General features: G+C 49.7%; 1 protein-coding gene across 1 annotated transcript; it reads right to left on the reverse strand.

The window, feature by feature from the left end:
* Nucleotides 1–1,628: 1,628 nt before the first annotated feature.
* On the reverse strand, nt 1,629–17,388 carry CDH24 (cadherin 24). The gene is made up of 11 exons (XM_063138379.1): nt 17,082–17,388; nt 15,730–16,024; nt 11,864–11,983; nt 10,811–10,978; nt 8,778–8,968; nt 8,009–8,262; nt 7,715–7,851; nt 6,421–6,542; nt 5,537–5,651; nt 3,681–3,929; nt 1,629–2,149 (listed from the first exon to the last, which is right to left on the reverse strand). The coding sequence occupies exons 1-11, from the start codon at nt 17,346–17,348 to the stop codon at nt 1,629–1,631; spliced, it is 2,439 nt and encodes an 812-aa protein (XP_062994449.1). The 5' UTR covers nt 17,349–17,388.
* Nucleotides 17,389–24,196: the final 6,808 nt, after the last annotated feature.

Consider the following 24,196-nt stretch of genomic DNA (forward strand, 5'->3'; position numbering starts at 1 on the left):
ACTGATTCCATTGTCGTACTGCTCTTACAGTCAGGAAGTGAAGGCATTTAATTTATAGCTGTAGTCATCATAGAATAGTGGAAGGGGCCTACAAGGCCATTGAGTCCAACCCCCTACTCAATGCAGGAATCCACCCTAAAGCATCCCAGACAGATGGTTGTCCAGCTGCCTCTTGAAGGCCTCTAGTGTGGGAGAGCCCACCACCTCCCTGGGTCATTGATTCCATTGTCGTACTGCTCTAACAGTCAGGAAGTTTTTCCTGATGTCCAGCCGGAATCTGGCTTCCGGTAACTTGAGCCCATTATCCCGTGTCCTGCACTCTGGGAGGATCGAGAAGAGATCCTGGCCCTCCTCTGTGTGACAACCTTTTAAGTATTTGAAGAGGGCTATCATGTCATTTTGAAGGCTTTTTTTTTTTTTGCTTAATCCTTCATTATCTGCATATACTAATAAGGCTTAAGCTGAATGTTTAAGGAAGATATTCTTGGTGTAAGGAGGGACCCAGAAGTTCTAGCTGTTCCTCCTGATATTAGATGCGTCCCCTTCCCCAAGATTGGCAGCTCAACCCGGGAGGCTGAACTAAACAAATACCCTAGCTCCAATCCATTACACCCCCATTTCCCTTCCAGACTGGATGACCTTTGCTGGCAATAGCTTCTGCAAGTTATGGCTCATACACATAACTCACAACAGCCTTCTTTTAGAAAATAAATTGTTTATTACGAAATTATAACATGGATGTCCCCACCTGACACCGGTTAAACCATAGCTCCCTAGAATAAAATTGTTCTGGATTTGGGAAGTCCCATTAGGGTATCAGAAGAGGAAGGCTTTGTCCAGAAGCCAGAGTCGGGCTCAGTCCTCCACCCTCAACACCGCCTCGACAAATATCCTGGGAGCCCGTGCGGGAAGGTGGGGCGAGGACCCCTGCCCTGGCAGGCCGGCTCCACTGTTCAGGGCCTGGGGGTCTGCGAATTGAATGAGAGGTAAGTCCATGCTGGCAAAACTGGATTATTAGGGTTCCGGGTAGGTAGGGTGTTTGGTACCAAAGGATTCTGGGAGAGAATGAATGCATAGAGTATTTTTTTATATAGGAGTAAGGGGAGGAAAGAAAACCGAACATAATCAACACAGCACAAATACGGCAAAATGAAAAGAGAACCCTTCCTACGAAACCGAACGATGCGAATGACAAAAAAAGGCAAAGAGGAGAGGCATAGGGGAAGGAGACTCCTTAAATAAAAGGCTGCGTAAACGGAGAGGTAGTAATACAGAAGAGAACGCTGGGAATCTAAAAAGAATGGAAGAAAGCAAGTAAAGGAAGAGGGGGGAAAGTGCAGAGAGGAGGAAGGGGAAGTTGAAGACTCAAGTCTGAGATAAAGGAAACTCCAACCGAAATAATGTAGATGGCCGAAGTTCACGAGAGACCCAAAGGTACAGGAGAACTGTCATAGGTGAGAATGGGGTGCTGCAAATAAGAAGAAAGGCTCTCTGAAGGACAAGTTCAAAGTAAGAACGAGAAACTGAACGGGAGAAAAGAACAAGTGACGTAAAAGGGACTGAAAGGAACAGAGGGCTGCATTCGTCCATGGATGTCCCCCCCCACACACACACACACCCGAGATCTCTCAGGTGGGAGGTGGCCCTTCTGGGGCACCGTACAGCTCGGCCAGTGTTCGGAAGAGCGGGCCCCATTCTTCCAGGTATTCGTATCCCCCCGCGTCACTGTCGCCGGCGCACGAGGAGCTGGGCGAGCTGAGAGAGCCGGCCGAAGACCCTTGTCCCTCGTAGCCGTACACCTGGATGGAGTCATAAGGTGGCACGGAGGGGTCGGCGTCCACCTCGCTCAAGCGGGCGGCCAAAAAGCTGGCCACGTCGTGGGGCTGTGGGGCCACGCGGGCGGGCAAGGAGGGCGGGAAATGGGGCCGAGGCAGCACGTCCCGCCGCAGGAGGAGGCGCCGTTGCTGGGGGGCTGGAGGGGGGGCGGCGTCGGGGTTCTGCAGGGCGGCCATGTCAAAGGCCTCCGTGTCCTCCTCGCCACCCCCCTCGTCGTCGTAAGTGATGATGTTCTCCCGGACGTCTTCTTCTTCGAAGGGGAGCAGCGCTGCCTGCTTTTGCCTCCGGAGGGCGACAAAGAGCAACACTAGTGCTGGATGGGGGGGGGGGCAAACAGGGATGTGGGGTGGAGAACGGCAGGTGTTAGCAAGGTGGAACCATGGTGGCTCACACGCATCCTCTTGTATGGCTTCTTCACGGCCATCCTTTCAGAAGTTTCTTGTGCAACCCAGCTCCCACCACACCTTTTCCCAAAGGCTCAGAGAACCATTGAATGGTAGAGTTGGAAGGGGCCTAGAAGGCCATCAAGTCCAACCCCCTGTTCCATGCCCTTTACCCGAGTGTCCCTTTTTCTCTTTGCTGGGGGCCCTCCCTTCACTCAATTTGGACACCTGTCCTTCAGGCCTAACCTCCGCCATCGGGCCTCTTTGCCTTCCTAGCGACTCTCCGTGCTCCCGAACAAGAACGGCCTTCCCCAACCTGGCACCTTCCACATAAGTTGGATTGCAACTCCCATCATTCCCAACTCCCATGATGGGAGCTGCAGTCCAATATATCTGGAAGGCGCCAGGTTGGGGAAGGAAGGCTGACCGAGACGTTTTACGTTGCTGGGGTTCCACAGCAGCGTCTCAGAGACCCTCACTTTACAGCTTTGGTCCTTCTGCATTGGCTGCCATTATTATTATTATTATTATTATTATTATTATTATTATTATTATCATTTATATCCCGCCTTTTTCCCTCCAAGGAACCCAAGGCGACGTACGTAACCCTCCTCTCCATGTTATCCTCACAACAACCACCCTGTGAGGTAGATTGGGCTGAGAGCCTGTGACTGGCCCAAAGTCACCCAGTGGGTTTCCATGGCCGAGTGGGGACTAGAACCCGGATCTCCCAGCTCCCAGTCCAACACTCTAACCACTATACCACACTGGCTCTCAGTTTGCTTCCGAGCCCAATTCAAGGTGCTGTTTTTAACTCACAAAGCCTTACACGGCTCAGGACCTCAATACCTGATGGAACGCCTCTCCCAACCTGAACATACCCAGACACGCTGATCAACATACGGGGGCTCCGTCTGAGTGCCTCCTTCCGAAGGAGGCTTGGCAGGTAGCGACAAGGGCGAGGGCCTTTTCAGTGGTGGCCCCCCGACTCTGGAATGAGTTCCCTACACAGGCCCGCCTGGCACCAATACTGTCATCTTTTCGGCGCCGGGTTAAGACTGTCCTCTACATCCCAGGCAGGTTTAGTATTTTATTGAAACTGTTTTGAGTTATCTAAATTGTTTTACGTTTTGTATATTTATATTTTTATGCTATGTTTTATGCTGTATTTTAACTTATGAACTGTTGGCGTTATTTATTTCATAGAAATGTAATAAATAATAATAATAATAATAATAATAATAATAATAATAATAATAATAATATTTCCAGTAGTCCACAGCCACAATTCAAAGCCACTTTTCTTATTGGTGAAAAAAAAAAAAACCTGCCCTATGGTTGATGAAACTCTAACCCAACAACACATCAATTCCCACCGTTCCGCCTATCCACCCCTACCCTCCTGGCCTGCCAGCTCCCACCGCTGCCACCAATGTACGTCCCATCCATGTCCTTTCTCACCAAGCAGAGTGCCCATGCAGGCGAGGATGGCAAGCAGGGCGCCCGTGCTGAGCCCGGCGGGAGATCCCAGGGCCTCAGGCCCGCAGAAGGGCACGGCCCCGTCTCGCCGACACCGGCAGACGCTCACGGTCAGAGTTGGAGAGCCCGTGCGGGTGGGGGATCCGCCGTCCACTAGCTCCAGCGGCACCAGCAGGGACCCCCCTTGTGCTGGCAGCCGGGCAGCACGGAGCAGCAAGGAGGCAGAGTTATCTGGGAAGGGAAAGGTTCAGGAGAGAAGAGCGAATTCAGACCTTCTTCTAACAGTGGGCTGTCCTTGCAGGGTAAATAAAAAAAACACAAAACAGCCAACTAAAATATATGTAGCATCCACACCCAGGAATGTACATGTGACGATGTTCAGGTGGACTATTTAATGAACCTTTAATGCAATTTAACTTCCATTTCATAGAATCATAGAATAGCAGAGTCGGAAGGGACCTACAAGGCCATCGAGTCCAACCCCCTGCTCAATGCAGGAATTCACCCTAAAGCATCCCTGACAGATGGTTGTCCAGCTGCCTCTTGAAGGCCGCTAGCGTGGGACAGCCCACAACCTCCCTAGGTAACTGGTTCCATTGTCGTACTGTTCTAACAGTCAGGAAGTTTTTCCTGATGTCCATCTGGAATCTGGCTTCCTGTAACTTGAGCCCGTTATTCCGTGTCCTGCACTCTGGGAGGATCAAGAAGAGATCCTGGCCCTCCTCTGTGTGACAACCTTTTAAGTATTTGAAGAGTGCTGTCATGTCTCCACTCAATCTCTTCTCCAGGCTAAACATGCCCAGTTCTTTCAGTCTCTCTTCATAGGGCTTTGTTTCCAGACCCCTGATCATCCTGATTGCCCTTCTCTGAACACGCTCCAGCTTGTCTGCGTCCTTCTTGAATTGTGGAGCCCAGAACTGGATGCAATACTCTATATGAGGCCTAACCAGGGCTGAATAGAGAGGAACCAGTACCTCATGCGATTTGGAAGCTATACTTCTATTAATGCAGCCCAAAATAGCATTTGCCTTTCTTGCAGCCATATCACACTGTTGGCTCATATTCAGCTTGTGATCTACAACAATTCCAAGATCCTTCTCGTTTGTAGTATTGCTGAGCCAAGTATCCCCCATCTTGTAACTGTGCCTTTGGTTTCTATTTCCTAGATGTAGAACTTGGCATTTATCCCTATTAAATTTCATCCTGTTGTTTTCAGCCCAGCACTCCAGCCTATCAAGATCACTTTGAAGTTTGTTTCTGTCTTCCAGGGTATTAGCTATCCCACCCAATTTAGTGTCATCTGCAAATTTGGTAAGCGTTCCCTCCTTCTCACCGAGGAAACAGTTAAGGGTTAAGAGTTCTCCCAGAAGCCGCTTTTATTGTGCAATTGTTCATGGGATTTTACAGTGGATTCTGACATTTCCCATTTCCCACCTCTTCTGCTGCCTTTTTCCTTTCCCCACAAAAAGACAGAATAGTTGCACAATGCCTTTGGACTGGTCGACCTATCAGCTGTCCATCTGGAAGCTAAAACTGAAGAGGGAGCAGGCAGCTAAAGAGAGAGAAGGGGAGGCAGACCTATGTGTCTTGTCTAATTCTTTGTACAGATGCTAGCATTTCTGGAGAAACAGCTGTATTCATTGAGCAGTCCCACTTTAATTTTCTCTCCTTTAAAATAATACAACAACAATAATAATAATAATAATAATAATAATAATAATAATAATAATAATAAAAACACCGCGCAAACTCCTAGTCCATATGGTCAAGGAAAAATATTTTAAAGTTCACAAGGGAACAGGGCTATTTAGCAGTCAGGCACAAGAGCGATAGCTCACCCCTGTTGTCTCGCACGGTGACGTTTGGTTCCCTGGCCCCAAGCGGCGAACGGATGATGATACGGCTCAGATTTCCATCTTCATCTCGATCCACTGCCCGGATAAGCTGCACCAACTGGCAGGAGAAAGGAAAGGAAAGGCTGAGGAACCCAAGTATCGTCACTGCCAGGGCCTTTCACTCCGGCCTCCTAGGCCCCACTGGCCCTGTTCAGAAGACACCTTAAACCATGGCTTTAACCATGGTGGTAAAGCCAGAAAGCTGAGCTGTGTTCAGAATACACAGCCCTATGAGGAGAGACTGAAAGAACTGGGCATGTTTAGCCTGGAGAAGAGAAGATTGAGGGGAGACATGAGAGCACTCTTCAAATACTTGAAAGGTTGTCACACAGAGGAGGGCCAGGATCTCTTCTCGATCCTCCCAGAGTGCAGGACACGGAATAACGGGCTAAAGTTACAGGAAGCCAGATTCCGGCTGGACATCAGGAAAAACTTCCTGACTGTTAGAGCAGTACAACAGTGGAACCAATGACCTAGGGAGGTTGTGGGCTCTCCCACACTACAGGCATTCAAGAGGCAGGTGGACAACCATCTGTCAAGTATGCTTTAGGATGGATTCCTGCATTGAGCAAGGGGTTGGACTTGATGGCCTTATAGACACCTTCCAACTCTACTATTCTATGATTCTATGACACCTTAAGCCACGGCTTTAACCATGGTGAATAAAGCAAAAAGCCTTATTCCCCATGATAAAAGCCATGGTTTAAGGTGTCTTCTGAACATGGCCTGACTTTCTGGCTTAACCACCATGGTTAAAGCCATGGTTTAAGGTGTCTTCTGAACGGGCCCACCGCCTTCCTAGATCCAGAGCCCTGGGAAGGACTTACCTGGCCGGGGACAGCGTTATCGCAGACGAAAGGCTCATAGCTATGCTCCAGTTGGGGCGGGTTGTCATTGATATCCAGGGTCTGGATGGCCACTTGGACGTGGGAGGCCTGCGTAGGGCTGTCTGAGAGCAAGAGCGGGAGGTGGGGAGTGACGTAAATGCAAAGCCACGTGCGACATGCCAGGACAGGGCATGTGGACAAACACACAGCCAACGCGTAGTTAACATAGAAGCGACACATCAGGTACCAAGATCCAGAGCGGGGAGAGATGAAAACCCAGCCGCATAAGGACAGCATACAGACCGGCCACCCCAGGCCAGTGCATTTCCATGGGATAAATAGACAAAAGCCAGTTACATACAATCACAAGCCGTCCGTAGCCACGCCGCAGCCATTACGGCAGACAAAAAGATGTACACAGCCCACACCCAGGCCAACAGGAGGAGCACCCCCAGGCGTGCCATAATCGCGGCCGTGAGGTTGGGCGAAAATGAACAGGAGAGGCATAGAGACGTTTGCAGCCGTGCGCGAGACGCACGCCCAGGCCCATCAAAACCAGGCAGGTGGAGGCAACGGCACACGGCGAGCCGGATTTATGCATAAGTAGGGAGTCACATGCACCCAATGTACGACATCAGGCCGCACATGCAAAAAAGCCGCAGCGAAACACACAGACGGCCCGGCCCGCCACAGGCCGCCGGTGCCAGAAAACGGACACGTGGAAAAAGGGTATCACCCCCAACGTGTCCAACATGTATGGTCATGGCAAGGAGCCAGGCAGGACAACCACGGAGCCAAGTGGATGGCACAAAATAGCGAAACGGGAACAGAAGCGAAGCCGGCAGCCACCACACAGAATGAGAGAGAGAGAGAGAGAGAGAGAGAGAGAGAGAGAGAGAGAGAGAGAGAGAAAACGAATATGAGAAAATATTTGCCAGTGATGAAATCTTTTGTACACTTTGTGGATAATGAAAAGCATGTATTAAAACAGCCTTCCTCAACCTGGAGCGCTCCAGATGTGTTGGACTACAACTCCCAGAATGGCATTCTGGGAGTTGTAGTCCAACACATCTGGAGCACCCCAGGTTGAGGAAGGCTGTATTAAAATATGTAACTTTTGTAAACCACCCAGAGAGCTTCGGCTATGGGGTGGTATATAAATGTAATAAATGATGATGATATTTATCAATGGGGTACTCTGACCAACAAATGGAGAATGACCTCTCCATCACCCCCATCGTGGGTTCCCCCGCCCCATGGTCACTCCACAAAACCAAACCCACCGGGCCCTTACCAAGTTCAGTCGCCACCACGGTCATGTTATGCCAGGACAACACCTCCCGGTCGAGAGGCACGGAAGTTAGAATCGTCCCGTCCTGGGGGTTGATGCTGAAATAGCGCTCGGGGTCCGTGTGCGGCAGGATGGAGTATCTAGAAGATGGGGGGGAACCTGGGGTATCAGGTTGTCATGGCAACCAGGTATAAATGGAGCGACTGTAACTCGACACATACACAAACACACATACACACAAACAAACACAGCCAGTTCTCCCACCCCGCTCCTGCGGGGGACCCCCTCTGCCATTACCGGATGACACTGCTGGGGGAGTCCAGGTCCACGGCCACCACTTTGCCCACCAGCGTCCCCGGAGGGCTGTTCTCGTAAACGGCGAGATGATAGTCGGAGCGGGAGAAGGCCGGGGGTTCGTCGGCGTCCTCCACGCTGATACGGACCGTGGCCACGTCCTTGAAGGGGCCCTTGCGGATGTACTGGGGGTCTATGAGCGTATTGGTGGCCTCCACTCGGAACGTGTAAGAGCGGCGGGATTCAAAGTCGAGGGGCTAGGGGAGAGAAGAGGAGCAAAAGATGAAAGAAAATGATATGAGGAGAGATCGGTGTCAGAAAATAGCGGGAGGAGCATGTGCTACTCTGAGCCCTGGAGGGAAGTGGCCGTGGTTGAGAAGGAAAAGGTAACACCTCTGAGGCAGGGAAAAGAGAAATTAAGTAGCGGCTCCTGTGAGGCTATAACTACGGTCCAGGACTTGGAGCTACTGAACACAGCCTACCTCAGGCCTGATTGTTTGGCTCCCAGCCTGGTTTCCTGATTGGTTGGGAGCCATATAAAGCCCATTCCGAGCGAGGGCAAGTCCCACTTCCTGAGCCTTCTACTGCCAACCACCGCCACTGGTGTGTCAGAACTTACGGCACTGCTTTTGCTTGGCCTGTCTTCCTCAACCTCAGCTCACATCCTTCGTTGCCCGTGGGGCAGACAGGAGATCCCTGAGAGTAAGGAAGGAAGGAGGATCAGGGATCCCTAATGCCAGGGTTCAGTGAGAAGGGGGAGTCCTCCACCAACCTTTTTGACAGTGATGATCCCATCCTGCCCAAGGGCGTCAGTATGGATGGCGAAGGCCTCGGCTCCGTCTCCTCCGTCCAGAATGCTGTAGGCCAGCAGCGCATTCTCCCCCTCGTCCGGATCGTGCGCCCGCAACCGCCCCACTGCAGAGCCCGGAGGTGCAGTCTCCACCACAGAAAACTGATAGGAGCCTGGGGGTTAGAAACGGGGCAGGAAATGTAGGGAAGAGGCTCACCCACGGGAGAGAATGGCAAACGGGTCAACTCCACCCTCAGTAATTCTACACCGGGGGAGGAGGGTTTGAAACTCTTTCAGCCAAATCCATTCCAGACAAGCTTCTCAGGTGCCACATTTGAATGGTGGGTGTGGCCAGATGCAAAGGGGGAGTGGCCACCAGCAGAAGGGGGTGGGGCCAAAAATGTCAGCATATTTTAGTTTAAAAGTCCCAGATTCAGGGAGGCTACCAGCCGTCCTGCTCTGGTCCCCCCTCGGACTACATGTCAGACAGGACAATATTTGTAGGCTGAATGGATGCCTGCGCTCGTGCCGGCTGAATTCCAATATTCAAAAGAGGGGAAACATTAATCTCCTTTCCGTGAACCTGAACGTGGCCGTCCTTTTGTCCCCGCACATTGTGAATGTGGGGAACGGAATGATATATAGAAGATGTTGCAATGTTTTGCATTCATCCACGATCATATCTCTAAAACATTTTAGAGGCGCATCTATTATACGTTGCATCTCTTATACGACATCTCAGAATGGACATTTAAGATCTTTTCGCTGCTGGTTTAAGAGATTAAAGTTTTTCTTTATTTGGACATTTATCCGTGCAAATTTGTTTGCCTGTTATATATTCGTTAAAGATTGTAGCATCAATATTGTAACATTAAGGATACTGCATGTTTTTGGTTGAGAGTGTATAAATTGTGTATTTATGAGCTTTGTGATAATATATTAAAAATTACATTAAAATGCTGAGGTAGAACAGAAGATCAAAAATTGGATTAGATTATTAAACTTTCCCCAGGCATGGCTTGCCTTTCTTTCTTGCCAGGGCTGCAATTAAGATCCAGTTAAAGCTACAACCCTCTATTTACCCGGGAGTAAGCCTCATCCAACTCAATGGGGCTTGCTTCCAAGTAGACGTTTTTAGGGTTACACTTTAAGATTTTGCTGAATTTGAGCAAATAGGTAGCTCAGATCTAAGGGTTTGCAAGGTTTGCTGGCAAGAGCGTTCTAGCAACACAAATTTAGCAAACTAACAGGCAAACAAGCTGCAAAAATGGCCAAGAATCTGGACGTTATAGCTTTGTCTTGTGTTTGTTGCTTTGATTCAGCAAATTCCACTCAGCTGCTGGTCCATGAAGTCACGAAGAGTCGGAAGCGACTGAACGAATAAACAACAGCAAATGGTGACTATATGAAAAGGAGGACAGGGGCATAGAAAAAGGATTTTCAGCAAGTGTCATTTGTAGGCATGCAGTACCTGGTGAAATCCCTTCTTCGTCACAACCGTTAAAACTGCAGGAGCCCTACCCTAGAGTGACCAGCTACAAAAGAGGGCTCCTGTAGCTTTAACGGTTGTGATGAAGAGGTGATTTCACCAGGTGCTGCATGTATACAAATACTTGCTGAAATTCCCTTTTCCAGTCCTCCTTTCCATATGGTCACCCTAACTCAGCCCTCAAAGCCTTATTAAAATCTGAACTAGCCAAGTAAATCCTAAAATCCATCAAGGTCATCTCAGATAGGCCAGGTGGACGCCTTCGTTCTCCAATCAGGAAACAGGCATTTCCTTGCTGCAATCAGGTGCCTCTATCTTCACCCACCCACAAATATGGCTGCAGCCGAAACCACTAGGACCCACTGCTAATCAACAGTGGAGGTTGGTGACTCCGATGTCAGTGGGGCTCTGCATCCGCTCTGGGTTTCAGTCAGAACTCCAAAGAAGCTCTCCAAGCTGCGGATTCTCCACCTCACTGACATGGGAACCGCCAGCGTTCCTTGCTAATCAACCCTTTCCTACTCACTCTGCGGGAAGCGGGGCGGGTTGTCGTTGACGTCACTCAGCGTGACTGTGACAGTTGTGCTTCCTGAAAGCCCCCCTGCGTGGCCCCCCATGTCCTTGGCTTGCACCACGATGAGGAATTCCTGTTGTGTTTCCCGGTCCATGTTGGGTGTGGCTGTCCGGATCACACCTACCGCCATGAGGAGAAAATAAGACCAGCGTCAAAAAGAGAGAGAGAGAGAGAATGGCTGATGGATGAATCAGGACAGGTGGATATTCTCACCCCAAAATTCCCCTTCTACAATCCCAATTAGCCCCACCTCAAGCAGAAGGGGAGACAGGTGAAACTGAGGAGGAGAAACTTTTACAGAGGACTGTAAGACAGGACACATAGCCACCTGGCCGTTTTGGGGTTCAATTTGACCAAAGGCTTACTAGGCCTTAATCCCAGACCGCTTTTTTTTTTCAAGAGCAGAATTGAATCTAGGAGATACGATATATAGAACCAGAATCACTGTGCTGAGGCACAGGTGGAAGTGGGCCTGAGGCATATGTTACTCCTGGTCTAAATGAACCACTGACCTGGTTCACATGTAATGGCTAACTATGGGCTAAACAACCTATAGTTAGTTGTGGCCACACCAGAGCAAATGAGTGCCTGCCTCCTGCACACTTGTCATTTCTCTTTTATATCCTGCTTTGTAAACAACCCAGGAACCATGAGCTAAAACTCTAAACCCTATTTAACCCTAAACAGTGTAAGGTTCACATGTCATGACAACAACCCTGGAATGAGGCGGTCCTGGGTTGTGTAGCAAAGTGGAAGTGGGAGAGAAACAAACCACGGTTTGTTAATCACGGATTGTTTGATCGTGGGAACTGGGTTATTGTCTCCCTAACATCTTTATGATTATGAACCAAACTAATATCCCACAATAATATCCAGCAACAAGTCCCAGTCTCCACGAACATATGACAGTTGCTTCCCACACCGGGCATTCCTTTCCTCAACAACAGGGTGACAGTTGTACCATTACCCTCCACCCCAAATCTGTCCCCCCCCCCAAGTGTGTACCCGTCTGGGGGTCGACGGAGAAGAACGGCAACCCCTCGAGTACCGTATAGACCAGTCTGGCGCTGTTCCCATAGGCAGGATCATCTGCATCGTGGGCTGTCACCTGGATCACAGATGTACCTGCAGAAACGGGGCAGATTGAAAGAGACAGAAACAGATTAGTGAAGGTGCCAGTCCTGTGTGGGGGGGGGGGGGTCAAGGGGCAGAGCTCCAAAAGGCCCTTGGCACAACTTGTACGATGATCACTTCATATGAGCAAACCTGCCATCTTGGTAGCTGAACCAAAATGTTGTTGGCCTGTCATGACAACACAGTAGAAAGAAGGTTGAAAAGCAGAAACCTAACAATGCTGAAGGCCAAGGTGTCCTGCCATCTTATGAGGGGAATGTAAATCTGTTGACTTGAGACTGTAAGACCCTGGTCAGACGACACACGAAGACACAGTGGTTAAACGTTTTGAGCTAAACATTGACCGTGTTCAGACGACACGCTAAGCCATGGTGGTTAAGCATTTTGAGCTAAACGTTATTGTTGCAAAAATTGCTTGTTCCCTGGTGTACCAAGTCCAATACAGCACGCAAGGAGGAGAGGAGATGAAGTATGGGTCCAAACAACGTTTATTCTGCAGAATAAAGAGACACAAGGAGCTAATTGCTGCAAAGCATGTGCCTACCTCGCAAGGGAGGTAGCTAGGTTTTACACACTATCTTCTCTGGTGTCACATACGTAGACACCAAACAACAGGAAATTTCTAGCTGAAAAGAGAGTACATGGCATGTTCTTTTGGCAAACATCAACACAAAGAGATAGGTATTCACTGTTCTAGGAGAGAACATTCACTCAATTTTGGTTATCTAGGAATATTCCGGCCCTCTCCCAGATATTCCGACTTTGCAACTTCTCCTAAGCAACTCTGGTTCAGAGCTGGGCTCTTTTTTAACATTATGGCTTAGCGTGTCATGTGAACCATTCCTAACCATGGTGGCTACATAACCAGGTTTAAACACGCTCACTAATCCTTTGATGCAGAAGGGTTAGCAGCCTAACCATAGCTTAGCATACTGTCTGAACTTAGTTTATTCACTAAGTAGGTGCTACTTTATTTATGGTTATATGTGCAACCCACCACATTATTTGTTCATACGTTGCTTTATAACATGGGAGAGGAACCTCTGGCCTGCAGGCCTCATCCAGCCAGCCCATGGAGGTTTTCCATCTGGCCTGCAAAGACTTCCTGGATTTCTCTAGCGGGTGGTTGTTCCTGGGGGAATCCCTGTGGTTATCATCGTCAGATAGCACGTGTAAGACTGGGTGGGGGTCATCTCCCCCTCACACCCCAATTGAGTTGCTCACCCCTGCTTTATATACAGCCTAAAATGTCTAAACACTGTTCAAAAATTTAAAAAGCAACACCTGTCCTGCTCACAGGCTTACAATCGAAAAAATTGCTTTGAAGAGTCCACAGGGAGTCAGACAACATCAAAAACCTCTGTAAAAATCCAATACATAATCTCCATTAAGAACAAGCTGTAAAAGTGAACAACAGGGTCCCCAAACGGAACGCGAGATGGGAAACTCCCCACGACTTGTCACAAGAAGCCAGTTTGCAGAACAAACGTGACTCGTTGGCAGGCTGAAACGTGTTCCTTTGAGTCCACCGTTCCCAATCCAGGTGCCGTTGGCAAGCACAATTAAACCATCAAAAGCACCTGTTCACCTCCAACATACGCCACAGAGGAGACTCCCTGCTGCGTCTCTGTATGATTCACCACTCTGGCCTTGCCTCCTTCCAGTCGGCCTCTGCGGGAGCACAGGCAATTTCTGCTGTGAATCAGCACAGGGTAGGATTGGGTCTTTCATTCACTCTCCGGGCAGAAGCACAGGGTGAATTACCGCCCTGGGAGGAGGCTACATGTTTCGCCCCGCGTGAGTCACCGTTCTGGCTTTGTCTGTTTCCAGTCAGCAGGCACGGCTAAGTCAGAAGCGCAGAGGGGTGGATTTCTCTGAGATGGAGTAGCTTCTCTGAGGCTGAGCGATTCTACCTCTCTAATGCTAAAGTCGGCTTTTCGTGCCGTAAGAGTCGACACACGCTTCCAAGTTTTAATTCAAGAAAGACGGTAAGCCTTGCTTGAAGGGGTATGCCTATGTACACCAGTGGCTGGGGAACATGGGCAGGAGGGTGCTATTGCTATGTCCTACTTTGTCCGTTTCCCACAGGCAGGTGCTTGGCCACCGTGAGAACAGAATGATGGACGAGATGGACCTTTGATCTAACCCAGCATGACTTCCTTATGTTCTTAAAGGGTCTTGACAAGTCCCCCGGGGCTACTTCAAAGCTAGGCAGGAGACCCTAGTCCGAATTCGTCAGCCGTACGTGTGCGTTTCTAGCTCCCGGTGAGACATCACTGCCACTTTCCGCATCCATGAAGCCACAGGAGGTGTAAGAGGAGAAAACGTATTGTTGCACGTAAAGCGCTTAGAGATTTTACTACATTAAGCGGAATCCAAGTGTTATCAATAAGCAAGACTGGGAACGGCCTGCCGTGGGCTCCGCAGAGGACATTTCAGCCGTTGCTCCTGCAGGCCACAGCCCTGTCGCCATGGCAACCGAGACACGACTAGCTTCCCTGTGAGACTCGGGTCTTGACGGGCAACCGAGGATGCTGGCACACTGGCCCAATTTGCTGTGCTGGCTTCACAAAGGGGAGGGAGGTGGCTGATGATGAGAAGCCAGAAGCAGGCAGAGAGGAGGTGCAGCGGTGGCAGGGGACGGTGGTACAGCCCCTCCCTATCCCAGATGGACGGTGGTCGAACCAAGGAATGGCTCAGGGGGTTCTCTTCTTTCCAGCCCTCCTTGATGCTGCTGCCCCATTGCTGGACCGGGAGCTGCAGCCTGCCAAATGATGCCTCTGGGCACGGCAGCTACGCCCGCTGCTGATTCAGTGTTTGTTCACGCCAAAAGAATTGCAGGGACAAAGCCCAGAAGTTTGTGATAAGGGGGGCTACAAGGGAAGGGAGGGTGGCATCCTATGTTAGTCCTAGGGCTCCATCAGGCGAGCATTTTATTGCACGCCTATTACTGGGCGCTCACGGATTTTCGCGGGTCCCTCTCACGACGTTGTCTGCCTCCTGCCCCTTCTAGCCTTCTTTGCGCGTAAGTCTGCCTTATTTTTAAAGGCGGAAGTTGCCGCTATCTCCTGCCGTGTGCAGGAGAAGCAGCGGGATCAAAACGGCCCGCTGAACGGGCCCCGCACAGGCCGTTTACTTCCTCTTTCAAAAGAGGAAGTAATGAGGGACAAATGCGTGGGCGGAGAAGCGACGGTAAGCAAACGCGGTTTTCCCCTGTGTGATGACGCTGCTACTTAGAGCGGACCATTGAAATAAATAGATCTTCAGTTAGTCATGAGTGACATGTGCCATTCATTTCACTGGGTCTATTCAAAATAGGATACTACCCATAATCACTCGATAACAGCCAGATGATAAATGCCAGTGGCCTGATAGGTTTGAGGCTATTTTAGTTGTTTGCAATAGTAATACAATACAATGGCCCTGTTCAAACAACACGCTGAACCATGATGTTTAAGTGTTTTTGAGCTAAATATCCCTAACCATAATGACTACATAAAATAAAAGTAATTTGCCCAAGAACTTGAGTACAACACACTTGTGGGGACTGAGATCTAAAACCAAGCCACTCTTTTGAACCCAAATAAAGTTGGCGGTGGGGGGCATGCCAGCCTACCAGTTAAAAATCAAGCGATTTTTTTAAAAAAGAAACAAACACCAGGAGGAGCAGGGAGCCAAATGGGCGTCAAAAGAGTTGTCCACAGACACCGCATTGGAAACCCCGCTACTAAACTCACCCACGTTGCTCATCTCGGGCACAGTGGCATGGTAGGGACCATTCAGGAAGACTGGTGGGTTGTCATTGATGTCTTGGACTTTGATAATGAATTCGGATGGTGGCTCCAGGGGCCGGTTGGAGACCCGGTCCACAGCTTGAGCCAGCAACGTGTATTGGGCTTTCTCCTCTCGGTCCAACGTCTTGGTGACATGGATGTTGCCCATCTTCTCATCAATCACAAAGACCGTACCCGCCCCCTCTCCAGTCAACACATACTTGATGCGCCCTTCGCCGTGGTCCACATCCGTGTGAAGCTGTCGGAGAAAGAGAGCAGAGGATACAGAACTTGGACAGTGGCAGAAGTGGTAATGAAACCGCTGGCAGTGATTGGCTGAATTCCCCTAATGTCAAACAGATGCATCTCTGCCATTGGTTGAATTCCTTTGATGATAGAAGGGGTCTGAGTAGGCCAGAATTGGCCATTCAAGATCGTTTATATGGGGAAAGAACTCAAGGCACTAGTTCTCATGTGTTCCCGCATGCTTTTGTAGAAGAATTTGGCCTAGCTGTTTCCCCTCACATCCTTCCCTGGCCAACTGGCTCATTTCGTAGTCAACTGGGTCGTAGCGTTGCACAAGATTGAAAACAGTGCCTTGTCTAAGTGAGTTCATGGCTCAGCTGAGATTTGAGCCAAGGACTTTTTGACTGAAAGCCAGTTACAAATGAATATTATATCTTAGATTGTTTCTATGTTCAGTGTACAATAAATGGCTTTCGCTCTGATTCAAACCTGGAGTTTGTTTGTAAGGGGTTATTTTAATGATTTTGCTTTTCCTCAGTCAGTTCCAAGAAGACATAACACAGATGAGAATCGGGAGGAAGACGTGAGAATTTCCCAATGCAGATCGAGCAGCATTGGCACAGGCAGCGATGCAGGGCTGGATTAAGACATGTAGAGGCCCTAAATCAAATAAAGATTCAGAGGCCCCATACCATAAAAATGAAGAGAGAGAAAAAAGTATTACATTATAATAGAAAGGGTCATGAAAGGGTACCACCCAACGTTTGGGGGCGTTTGTAGTTAAAAACCTTCTCTCAAGATGTGTATGAAAAGACTAGTAAAGTAAGTTGATTTGAACTTCTTTTAAACTGGCTCTAGTTTGCACGTATTGCCTCCAATACTAAATGCTGCGTTGCCGCGCTTTCTCTCTATAAGGCATGAGCCAGAGGTTCGGAACCCCTGGCCTAGGGAATTGGGTAGAAGAGGAGATCGCATCCATGTATCCCATGGATGCTGGCCGCCCAATTCCATCCCATTGCGACGCCTCCGCCCATGCCAACACTGTTGTGCCCACTTCTTCTGGGGCTCACCCTCCCAATGAGGACAGGTTCCGGTCCGGCATACTCCTCGATGACAAAAAACTGGTTCCAGACCCAGCTGCGACGGGACCTCAACAGGGGCCGCTCCCAACGCTGAGACACGTTTCCCCGGAAGGTTCCAGCTTTGGTTCCCTCGCTGAGGGGCACGAGGCGTCCCGCGCAGCCGCAGCCTCCTAACCAAGCCAGCAGGAGCTGCAGGAAGCTGGCCATGACGCAGCCCTGCAGTTCAGTCCTCCTGCAGCGGGGGGCACCGCTCATCCACGTTGCCCATAGGAATCAGCTACCCCATCTGGGTGGATCTAGGGAGAAGACTGGATATTAGGCAAAAGACAGCAGACTGTACCCCTCCAATCATGGATCCATCCCCACCCTTGAATCAGTGGCTGAACCATACGGATATTCTATTTATTTATTTATTATTGCATTTATATTTATATCTTGCATTTTTTCCTCTTAAGGAACCCAAGATGGCAACCATAATCCTCCTCTTCTCCATTTTATCCTCACAACAACCCTGTGAGGTAGGCTGGGCTGAGAGTCTGTGACTGGCCCAAAGTCACCCAGTGGGTTTCCATGGCCAAGTGGAACCTGGATCTCCCAATTCCCAGTCCAACACTTTAGCCACTACACCATACTGGATACAGTACACTAGTACAGGATACGGTCTGGAAACAAAGCCCTATGAAGAGAGACTGAAACAACTGGGCATGTTTAGCCTGGAGAAGAGAAGATGGAGGGGAGACATGCTAGCACTCTTCAAACACTTAAAAGGTTGTCACACAGAGGAGGGCCAGGATCTCTTCTCAATCCTCCTGGAGTGCAGGACACGGAATAACGGGCTCAAGTTACAGGAAGCCAGATTCTGGCTGGACATCAGGAAAAACTTCCTGACTGTTAGAGCAGTACGACAGTGGAACCTGCTACCTAAGGAGGTTGTGGACTCTCCCACACTAGAGGCATTCAAGAGGCTATCTGTCAGGTATGCTTTAGGGTGGATTCCTGCATTGAGCAGGGGGTTGGACTCAATGGCCTTATAGGCCCCTTCCAACTCTACTATTCTAGGATTCTTTGCTATTGCTCAACCTGCCTCTCATCTGGTATGGCCAGTGTAGGGGAAGAGAGACGCAGAGGCTTCTGGGCGAGCTGTAGCACAGGTTGGTTGCAGCTGCTTCTGGGGTGAAAGATACAGTATGTGCATTTGACAGAGGGGGTTCACCCATCACAGCTACCCAGAAGTCTGTACTGCACTGGGTAAATTGGTCCCTTTGGTGGTTATATTGCTGCCGTGCCTTGACTTTTCCTTCTCATCCCACCTCATAGTTCTGGGGCTCTCCCAGGCTAGGGTGTCACCCATTAACGTTTGTAATTGAAGCTGGCTAAATTCGGGATCCAAACCTCTTCGTCCCACGTGACATGAGCTACACCTGGACGTTGCATCCACCCACAAGGGCATTAGTCTGCTTGCTCTGACTCAGGAATTGGAAAGAAGCATTAACTGGGAGGGACAGTCTGGATTTGGTTGGTGCTGATTGTTAGCTGGGATTTAGTGTGATGGCTCAATCTTTGTTGAGGACCAGCACTACTTGTGTGCTTAACATGAACATTTGTAAATAAGCAGATTGTTCCATAGACACCATAAGAACATCAGAAGAGCCCTGATGCTGGATCAGACCAAGGGTCCATCTAGTCCAGCACTCTGTTTGCACAGTGGCCAACCAGCCATCGTCCAGGGATGAACAAGCAGAACATGGTGTAACAGCACCCTCCCACCCATGTTCCCCAGCAACTGGTGCACACAGGCTTATTGCCTCCAATACTGGAGGTAGCACACAACCATCAGGGCTAGTAGCCATTGATAGCCTTCTCCTCCAGGAATTTATCCAACCCCCTTTTGAAGCCATCCAGATTGGTGGCCATCGCTACATCTTGTGGTAGTGAGTCCCGTAATTTAACTATGCGCTGTGTGAAGAAGTCTTTCCTTTTATTTGTCCTGGGTCTGTCTGTCACCCATCTGCTTCATGGGTTCTAGTATTTTGAGAGAGGGAGAGAAATGTCTCCCTGTCCACATTCTCCATACCATGCATAATTTTGTCCACCTCTATGTCCCCTCCCTGGACTCCCCTAGCTCTGTGGGGTTTTCATGCACCCTCCCCAATGCACAGCCTGGAGAGATTCACCCACCAAGCCGCTAGTGCTCATGGAGTACCTACGGTATCTCCTACCAAGCGCCTGCCCCAACACACCGTGTTTCGGCCATCAGAGGTCGCTTTTCTCCACCGCTCCTTTTCCTCTTCCTCCTCTCCCCACACTCCTCTTTAAACCACCCGTCCGTCTTCTTAAACACCCACTCGGCAGCCAGCCATCCGTCCGCAGAGATCTTCAATATGCCCTCCGCTCCATCCACCTGCCTATCACCAACCTGTCCACAGACAGCATTTAACTATTCATCTAAGCCATCTGCCCATCCATCCGTCCATCCGTGTAGATTATTTATCTATCCATCCGCCTGGCCGTTCCCCCCCCCCTTCCCTTCCCTTCCCTGCATTTTGCATCTCTGCCTGGTCTTCTCACTTTCTCCTGCCTCATGTCTCTGTTCTACATTCCCCTCAGGTCCCACTCCTCAGGCCGCCCCGGAGACAAGAGAGGAAAGATGATGGATGGAGTGAGAAACGGACAGACAGAGAGAGAGATACGCAGTCACAGGAAAGGCCAGAACAAGACAGAGATACGGCCTTTGCTGTTGTGTTTATGTTTGCATGTTTATTTTTGGGGGGTAATTCCTCCCCGAACCTACTCGGTTGAGAACAGGAAAATACAAAGAATTCAGAACACTGTGGTGTTTCAGCAAGATATTTCAACCGCATTCATGAGTACTGGCAAAACGCAGAAACCTCCGCCGTCGTTAATTTGCGTCACAGAGGAGGCCCTATGTCCCATCGTCCCCTCTGTTCTAGCACCCTTGACCACCCTGCTGGGTTAATCACTTATCGGCTTGGAGTACCCTCTTATCTGGTCCACTTGTCCCTCCAAAATTACTAGCGCTTTGTTTCAAGAAAAACAGATGTCAGGACACAAACGTATCCGGAAACACCACTCTTTTATCCGGAAACCCTTCTCCCTAGCCCTGTAGTTGGTCAGTGGTAAGAGACAGACACTCTGCACCTGCCCAGGGGAACACTTGGTCCTTCATACATTCCAGGGTTTAAGCCCTGTCCTTGATAAAAGATGCCGGAGCTGAGCCCAGACGCAAATGAAGCCGGAATTCCTTCCTTCCTTCCCACCACGGGTATCTCTCCCGTGCCCTCGTTGTACAGCTATTGCTCCGCCGGCATCCGCATTCATCGCCGCTCTCTTTCAATCTCTCTCTCCTTCTCTCTCTTTCCTCGTTAACGATGATTTCCCTCGGAGAGGCCTCGGATCAACCCAATTAACCTGCAGGGCAACCAGGCCCAACAGCGGCCAGACCTGCCATCACCTTTCGAGTGCAAGCCAGGAGTGCAGTTCATAAAAGCCCCTGGCCTCCGAGGGTGCCCTCTACTGAAACCAGTGTGGACGCCCTGTCCCAGTGCCTTCTGTCCCCGTCCCCCCCCCCCCACAGCCACCCTCCGGCAAGGGTCCGTAATCGCTGTAATTCATTCAGAGCGACAACTGATTCAGTCACTTGGCTTCTCCTTATTGATCGGAAATGAAGATAAACAGCGAGGAAATGAGCAAAAGGGGGAGGGGAGGGGAGAGAGAAGAAAAGGAGGCTCAGAGTGCGTAGCCAGCAGGTGCTCCGTCCTCCCTCCCCGCACCCCGCTCCGGATTTAATCTGAGATGGCACTGGGGAGGGCGGCACAGAGAGATGGGCTGGGTTCCTGCTGCTTCTGCACACCTAGACATTGGCTCCGGATTTATTTACTTTTCCTGTAGCCAGACACAGCCCCCAGCCCTGCAACTGTTTGAGCTGGAAGGCACCCAAATTGAGCGCCTTCTCCTCCCCACGGAGGGACCCCTTCACTTCCCCACGCAACTGGGGATGCGGGGGAAAGCCCTCCCCTCCCTCAAATGCCTCTGAACATAGGCAGAGTGCTTCCCCCTCACCAGTGAGTAGCCCCAAACCATTGGGTGGGTTGTTCCAGGTCAAAGGGGAGGTTTCTATGGGGAGGAATCTCTCCTTGCGCAGACTGAGACCTGTCACTAAAAATAGGTCCTGGGGCTCAATGTAGGGTGACCCCGTGGAAAGGAGGACAGGGCTCCTGTATCTTTAACAGAGAACTTCAGCAGGTGTAATTTGTACACATGCAGCACCTGGTGCAATTCCCTCTTCAACACAGCAGTTAAAGCTGCAGGAGCCCTGCCCTCTTTTAAATCTGGTCACTCTAGTATAGCTCTTGCAGCTTTAACTGTTGTGATGAAGAGGGAATGGCACCAGGTGCTGCATGCCTACAAATGACACCTGCTGAAATTTCCTTTTCTACGCAACTGTTAAAGATGCAGGAGCCCTGTCCTCCTTTCTATAGGGTCCCCCTAATCATTCAATAGAGCCCTGAACCTTCCTCGCCTTTCAAGCATCACAGACATCTTTCTGCTAATCGCTCCTCAGCCTTGTCAGCCACATCGCAGGATCTCTGCCCGCCTGCCTGCTCGTCCTCTCTTCTGTTTTCCCTCCGAAAAGCCATGTGGAGGGCTCTTTCCCAGAAGCCACTTGTGACCTTGCAAGCCGCGATGGTGCAAAGTGCAAGGACTGTGCGGCGACGTAGCTCCGGGGCCAGGCCCTGACGAGAACAGAAGACGTTGCATTATCTCTCCTCCTTTAGGCCAAGGAGTGTCAGTTTCCAAATATTTTAAAGGATGACAGAAAGAAGAGAGTGTGTGTGTGTGATAGTTTGCTATATCTGCTGAGGATAAGGATAAGAAGAAACACGTTCACATTACAGGAAGGCACGTTTAAGATCTGAGAGATCGGAGGCCCACTTTCTACTTTTAAAAGCAGATCCGCGTGGAACAATCAGTCTGGGAAAGTGATGGGATCCCCAGATCTGCAGAGAAATTAAGCAGGGCCTGTTTCCATTCAGCGGTTTGTTTCCCTGAAGGGCCACTTTGGGAAAGGAGCTGTCTAACCCTATCACCCATACATACACCATAGTTAGTTGGCCTGTCCCACACACCACACGTCCTCCTGCCCCAGGCAGCGTGCTCCAGAGGCCCTTATTCAGCCCCCAAATTGTGGAGGTCTTGCCTCAGCAATCCTGCCTCTGAGCTCAAGTGGAATAATTTACAAGGCTCCCCTGTAAAATCTAAAACCTTCTCCCCATGTGTGGCGCTTAAAATCCCTTTCTTTCTTTTTTTGCTTTCGAATGTTAAGAAAAAAAACACCCACATTGTCTGGCCCTACATTATCGGCACGTGATTTCAGCCTGGCACTCTTCCGTTTTCTATCTCATATTAATAACATTCACGCTTGCACACAAATAGCACTGGAGGGACTCAAATGCTCCTTCGTTGTTGTGCATGAAAAGGCACGCCGGCGCCTCTTATTCATTTCTTCCCCGTCTAATCAACCCAGAATTAATTACCATTCGCAGGTCAATAACACAGGTTAGAATTAGCCCTGGCAAAACACATTTTGCAACCGCTTGCGCGGGGAATTCACCCATTTCCCGCTCTTTAATGCTCCTGGTTGCACAAGCGAAAGGGTAGTTAACAAAAAGTGTGCTAGCAGATGGAGGAGACTGCTTTCTCACTTGAAATGTTCCAGACCTGCATCTTAAGACAGGCGTACAAAAGCAGCCCAAAGCTGTGTAAAAGGGATCCCTCACAACTGGGTCAGCTTGAACCCATCTAAACTCACTCTGTGAGAGCCCCAAATTGGTCAGTCGAAGGCAGTGAAGCAAACCCAGAGACAGACGGTTGCGAAGTTCTCTTCATAAACGTTGGGCCACTTCCCTAGACGTGTGAGAGGTCCAATGGCAGTCTCAGATCTATTGTCACCTGAAGCAAAAAAAAGCTAAGCTACTTTTCCCACTGCAGCCCACCCTCGGCCAAGGTAGGCTAAACACATCCAAAATGGCGCTCGCCCACCACCGCTGTTGCTGAACCAGTAGGCCACAGAGGTGGTACGTTTTGGTCAAAACTTGTCCAGCTATGGCTAGGAGCTACTCAAGCGCACCCCAGATGTGATGGCTAAGGTGAGGACTTGTGGCTGGGCTAGACTGAAAGAACTGGGCATGTTCAGCCTGGAGAAGAGAAGATTGAGGGGAGACATGATAGCACTCTTCAAATACTTAAAAGGTTGTCACACAGAGGAGGGCCAGGATCTCTTCTGGATCCTCCCAGAGTGCAGGACACGGAATAACGGGCTCAAGTTAAAGGAAGCCAGATTCCGGCTGGACATCAGGAAAAACTTCCTGACTGTTAAAGCAGTGCGACGGTGGAATCAGTTACCTAGGGAGGTTGTGGGCTCTCCCACTCTAGAGGCCTTCAAGAGGCAGCTGGACAACCATCTGTCAGGGATGCTTTAGGGTGGATTACTGCATTGAGCAGGGGGTTGGACTGGATGGCCTTGTAGGCCCCTTCCAACTCTGCTATTCTATGATTCTATGACTTCAGGTCCCAACAGGAAAGTTATTCTGTGGAAAAACTGGCCCTAAGAGTGAACACAGAAAGCGCTCTTGGTGACTCCACGAAACACACTTATCACTTACACACTCAGGGTGATATACACACACACACACACACACACCTCTTTCAATGCATTCTTATGGGTGGAGTCATAATTACTACCTGTGTTAAAGAATGTATAGTTTGAGCAAAGTGATAACAATTATTCTAGACTGTGGAACGTAGAATAAAAAGGAGAGATTTTTTCATACAAGAACAGACAAAGCTGCCTGATATGCAAGTGGAGGCTGGTGGCTCCAATGTCAGTGGGATGGTAAATCCACTCCGGGTTTTAGCCAGAACCAGTCAGAACTCCACTGCTTCTACCAGGTCAGACTGTTTGCCTCTTTATCCTAGTTCTTTCCACTCTGACTGGCAGCAGCTTTCCAAAGTCAAGGTTATAAAAAGCAGTTTTTCCTATTACCTGGTTTTATTTTTAATGAGCTGGAGATGCTGAGCGCTGA

The sequence above is a fragment of the Elgaria multicarinata genome, chromosome 11, assembly GCF_023053635.1.
Source record: "Elgaria multicarinata webbii isolate HBS135686 ecotype San Diego chromosome 11, rElgMul1.1.pri, whole genome shotgun sequence".
NCBI classification, from domain to species: Eukaryota; Metazoa; Chordata; class Lepidosauria; order Squamata; family Anguidae; genus Elgaria; species Elgaria multicarinata.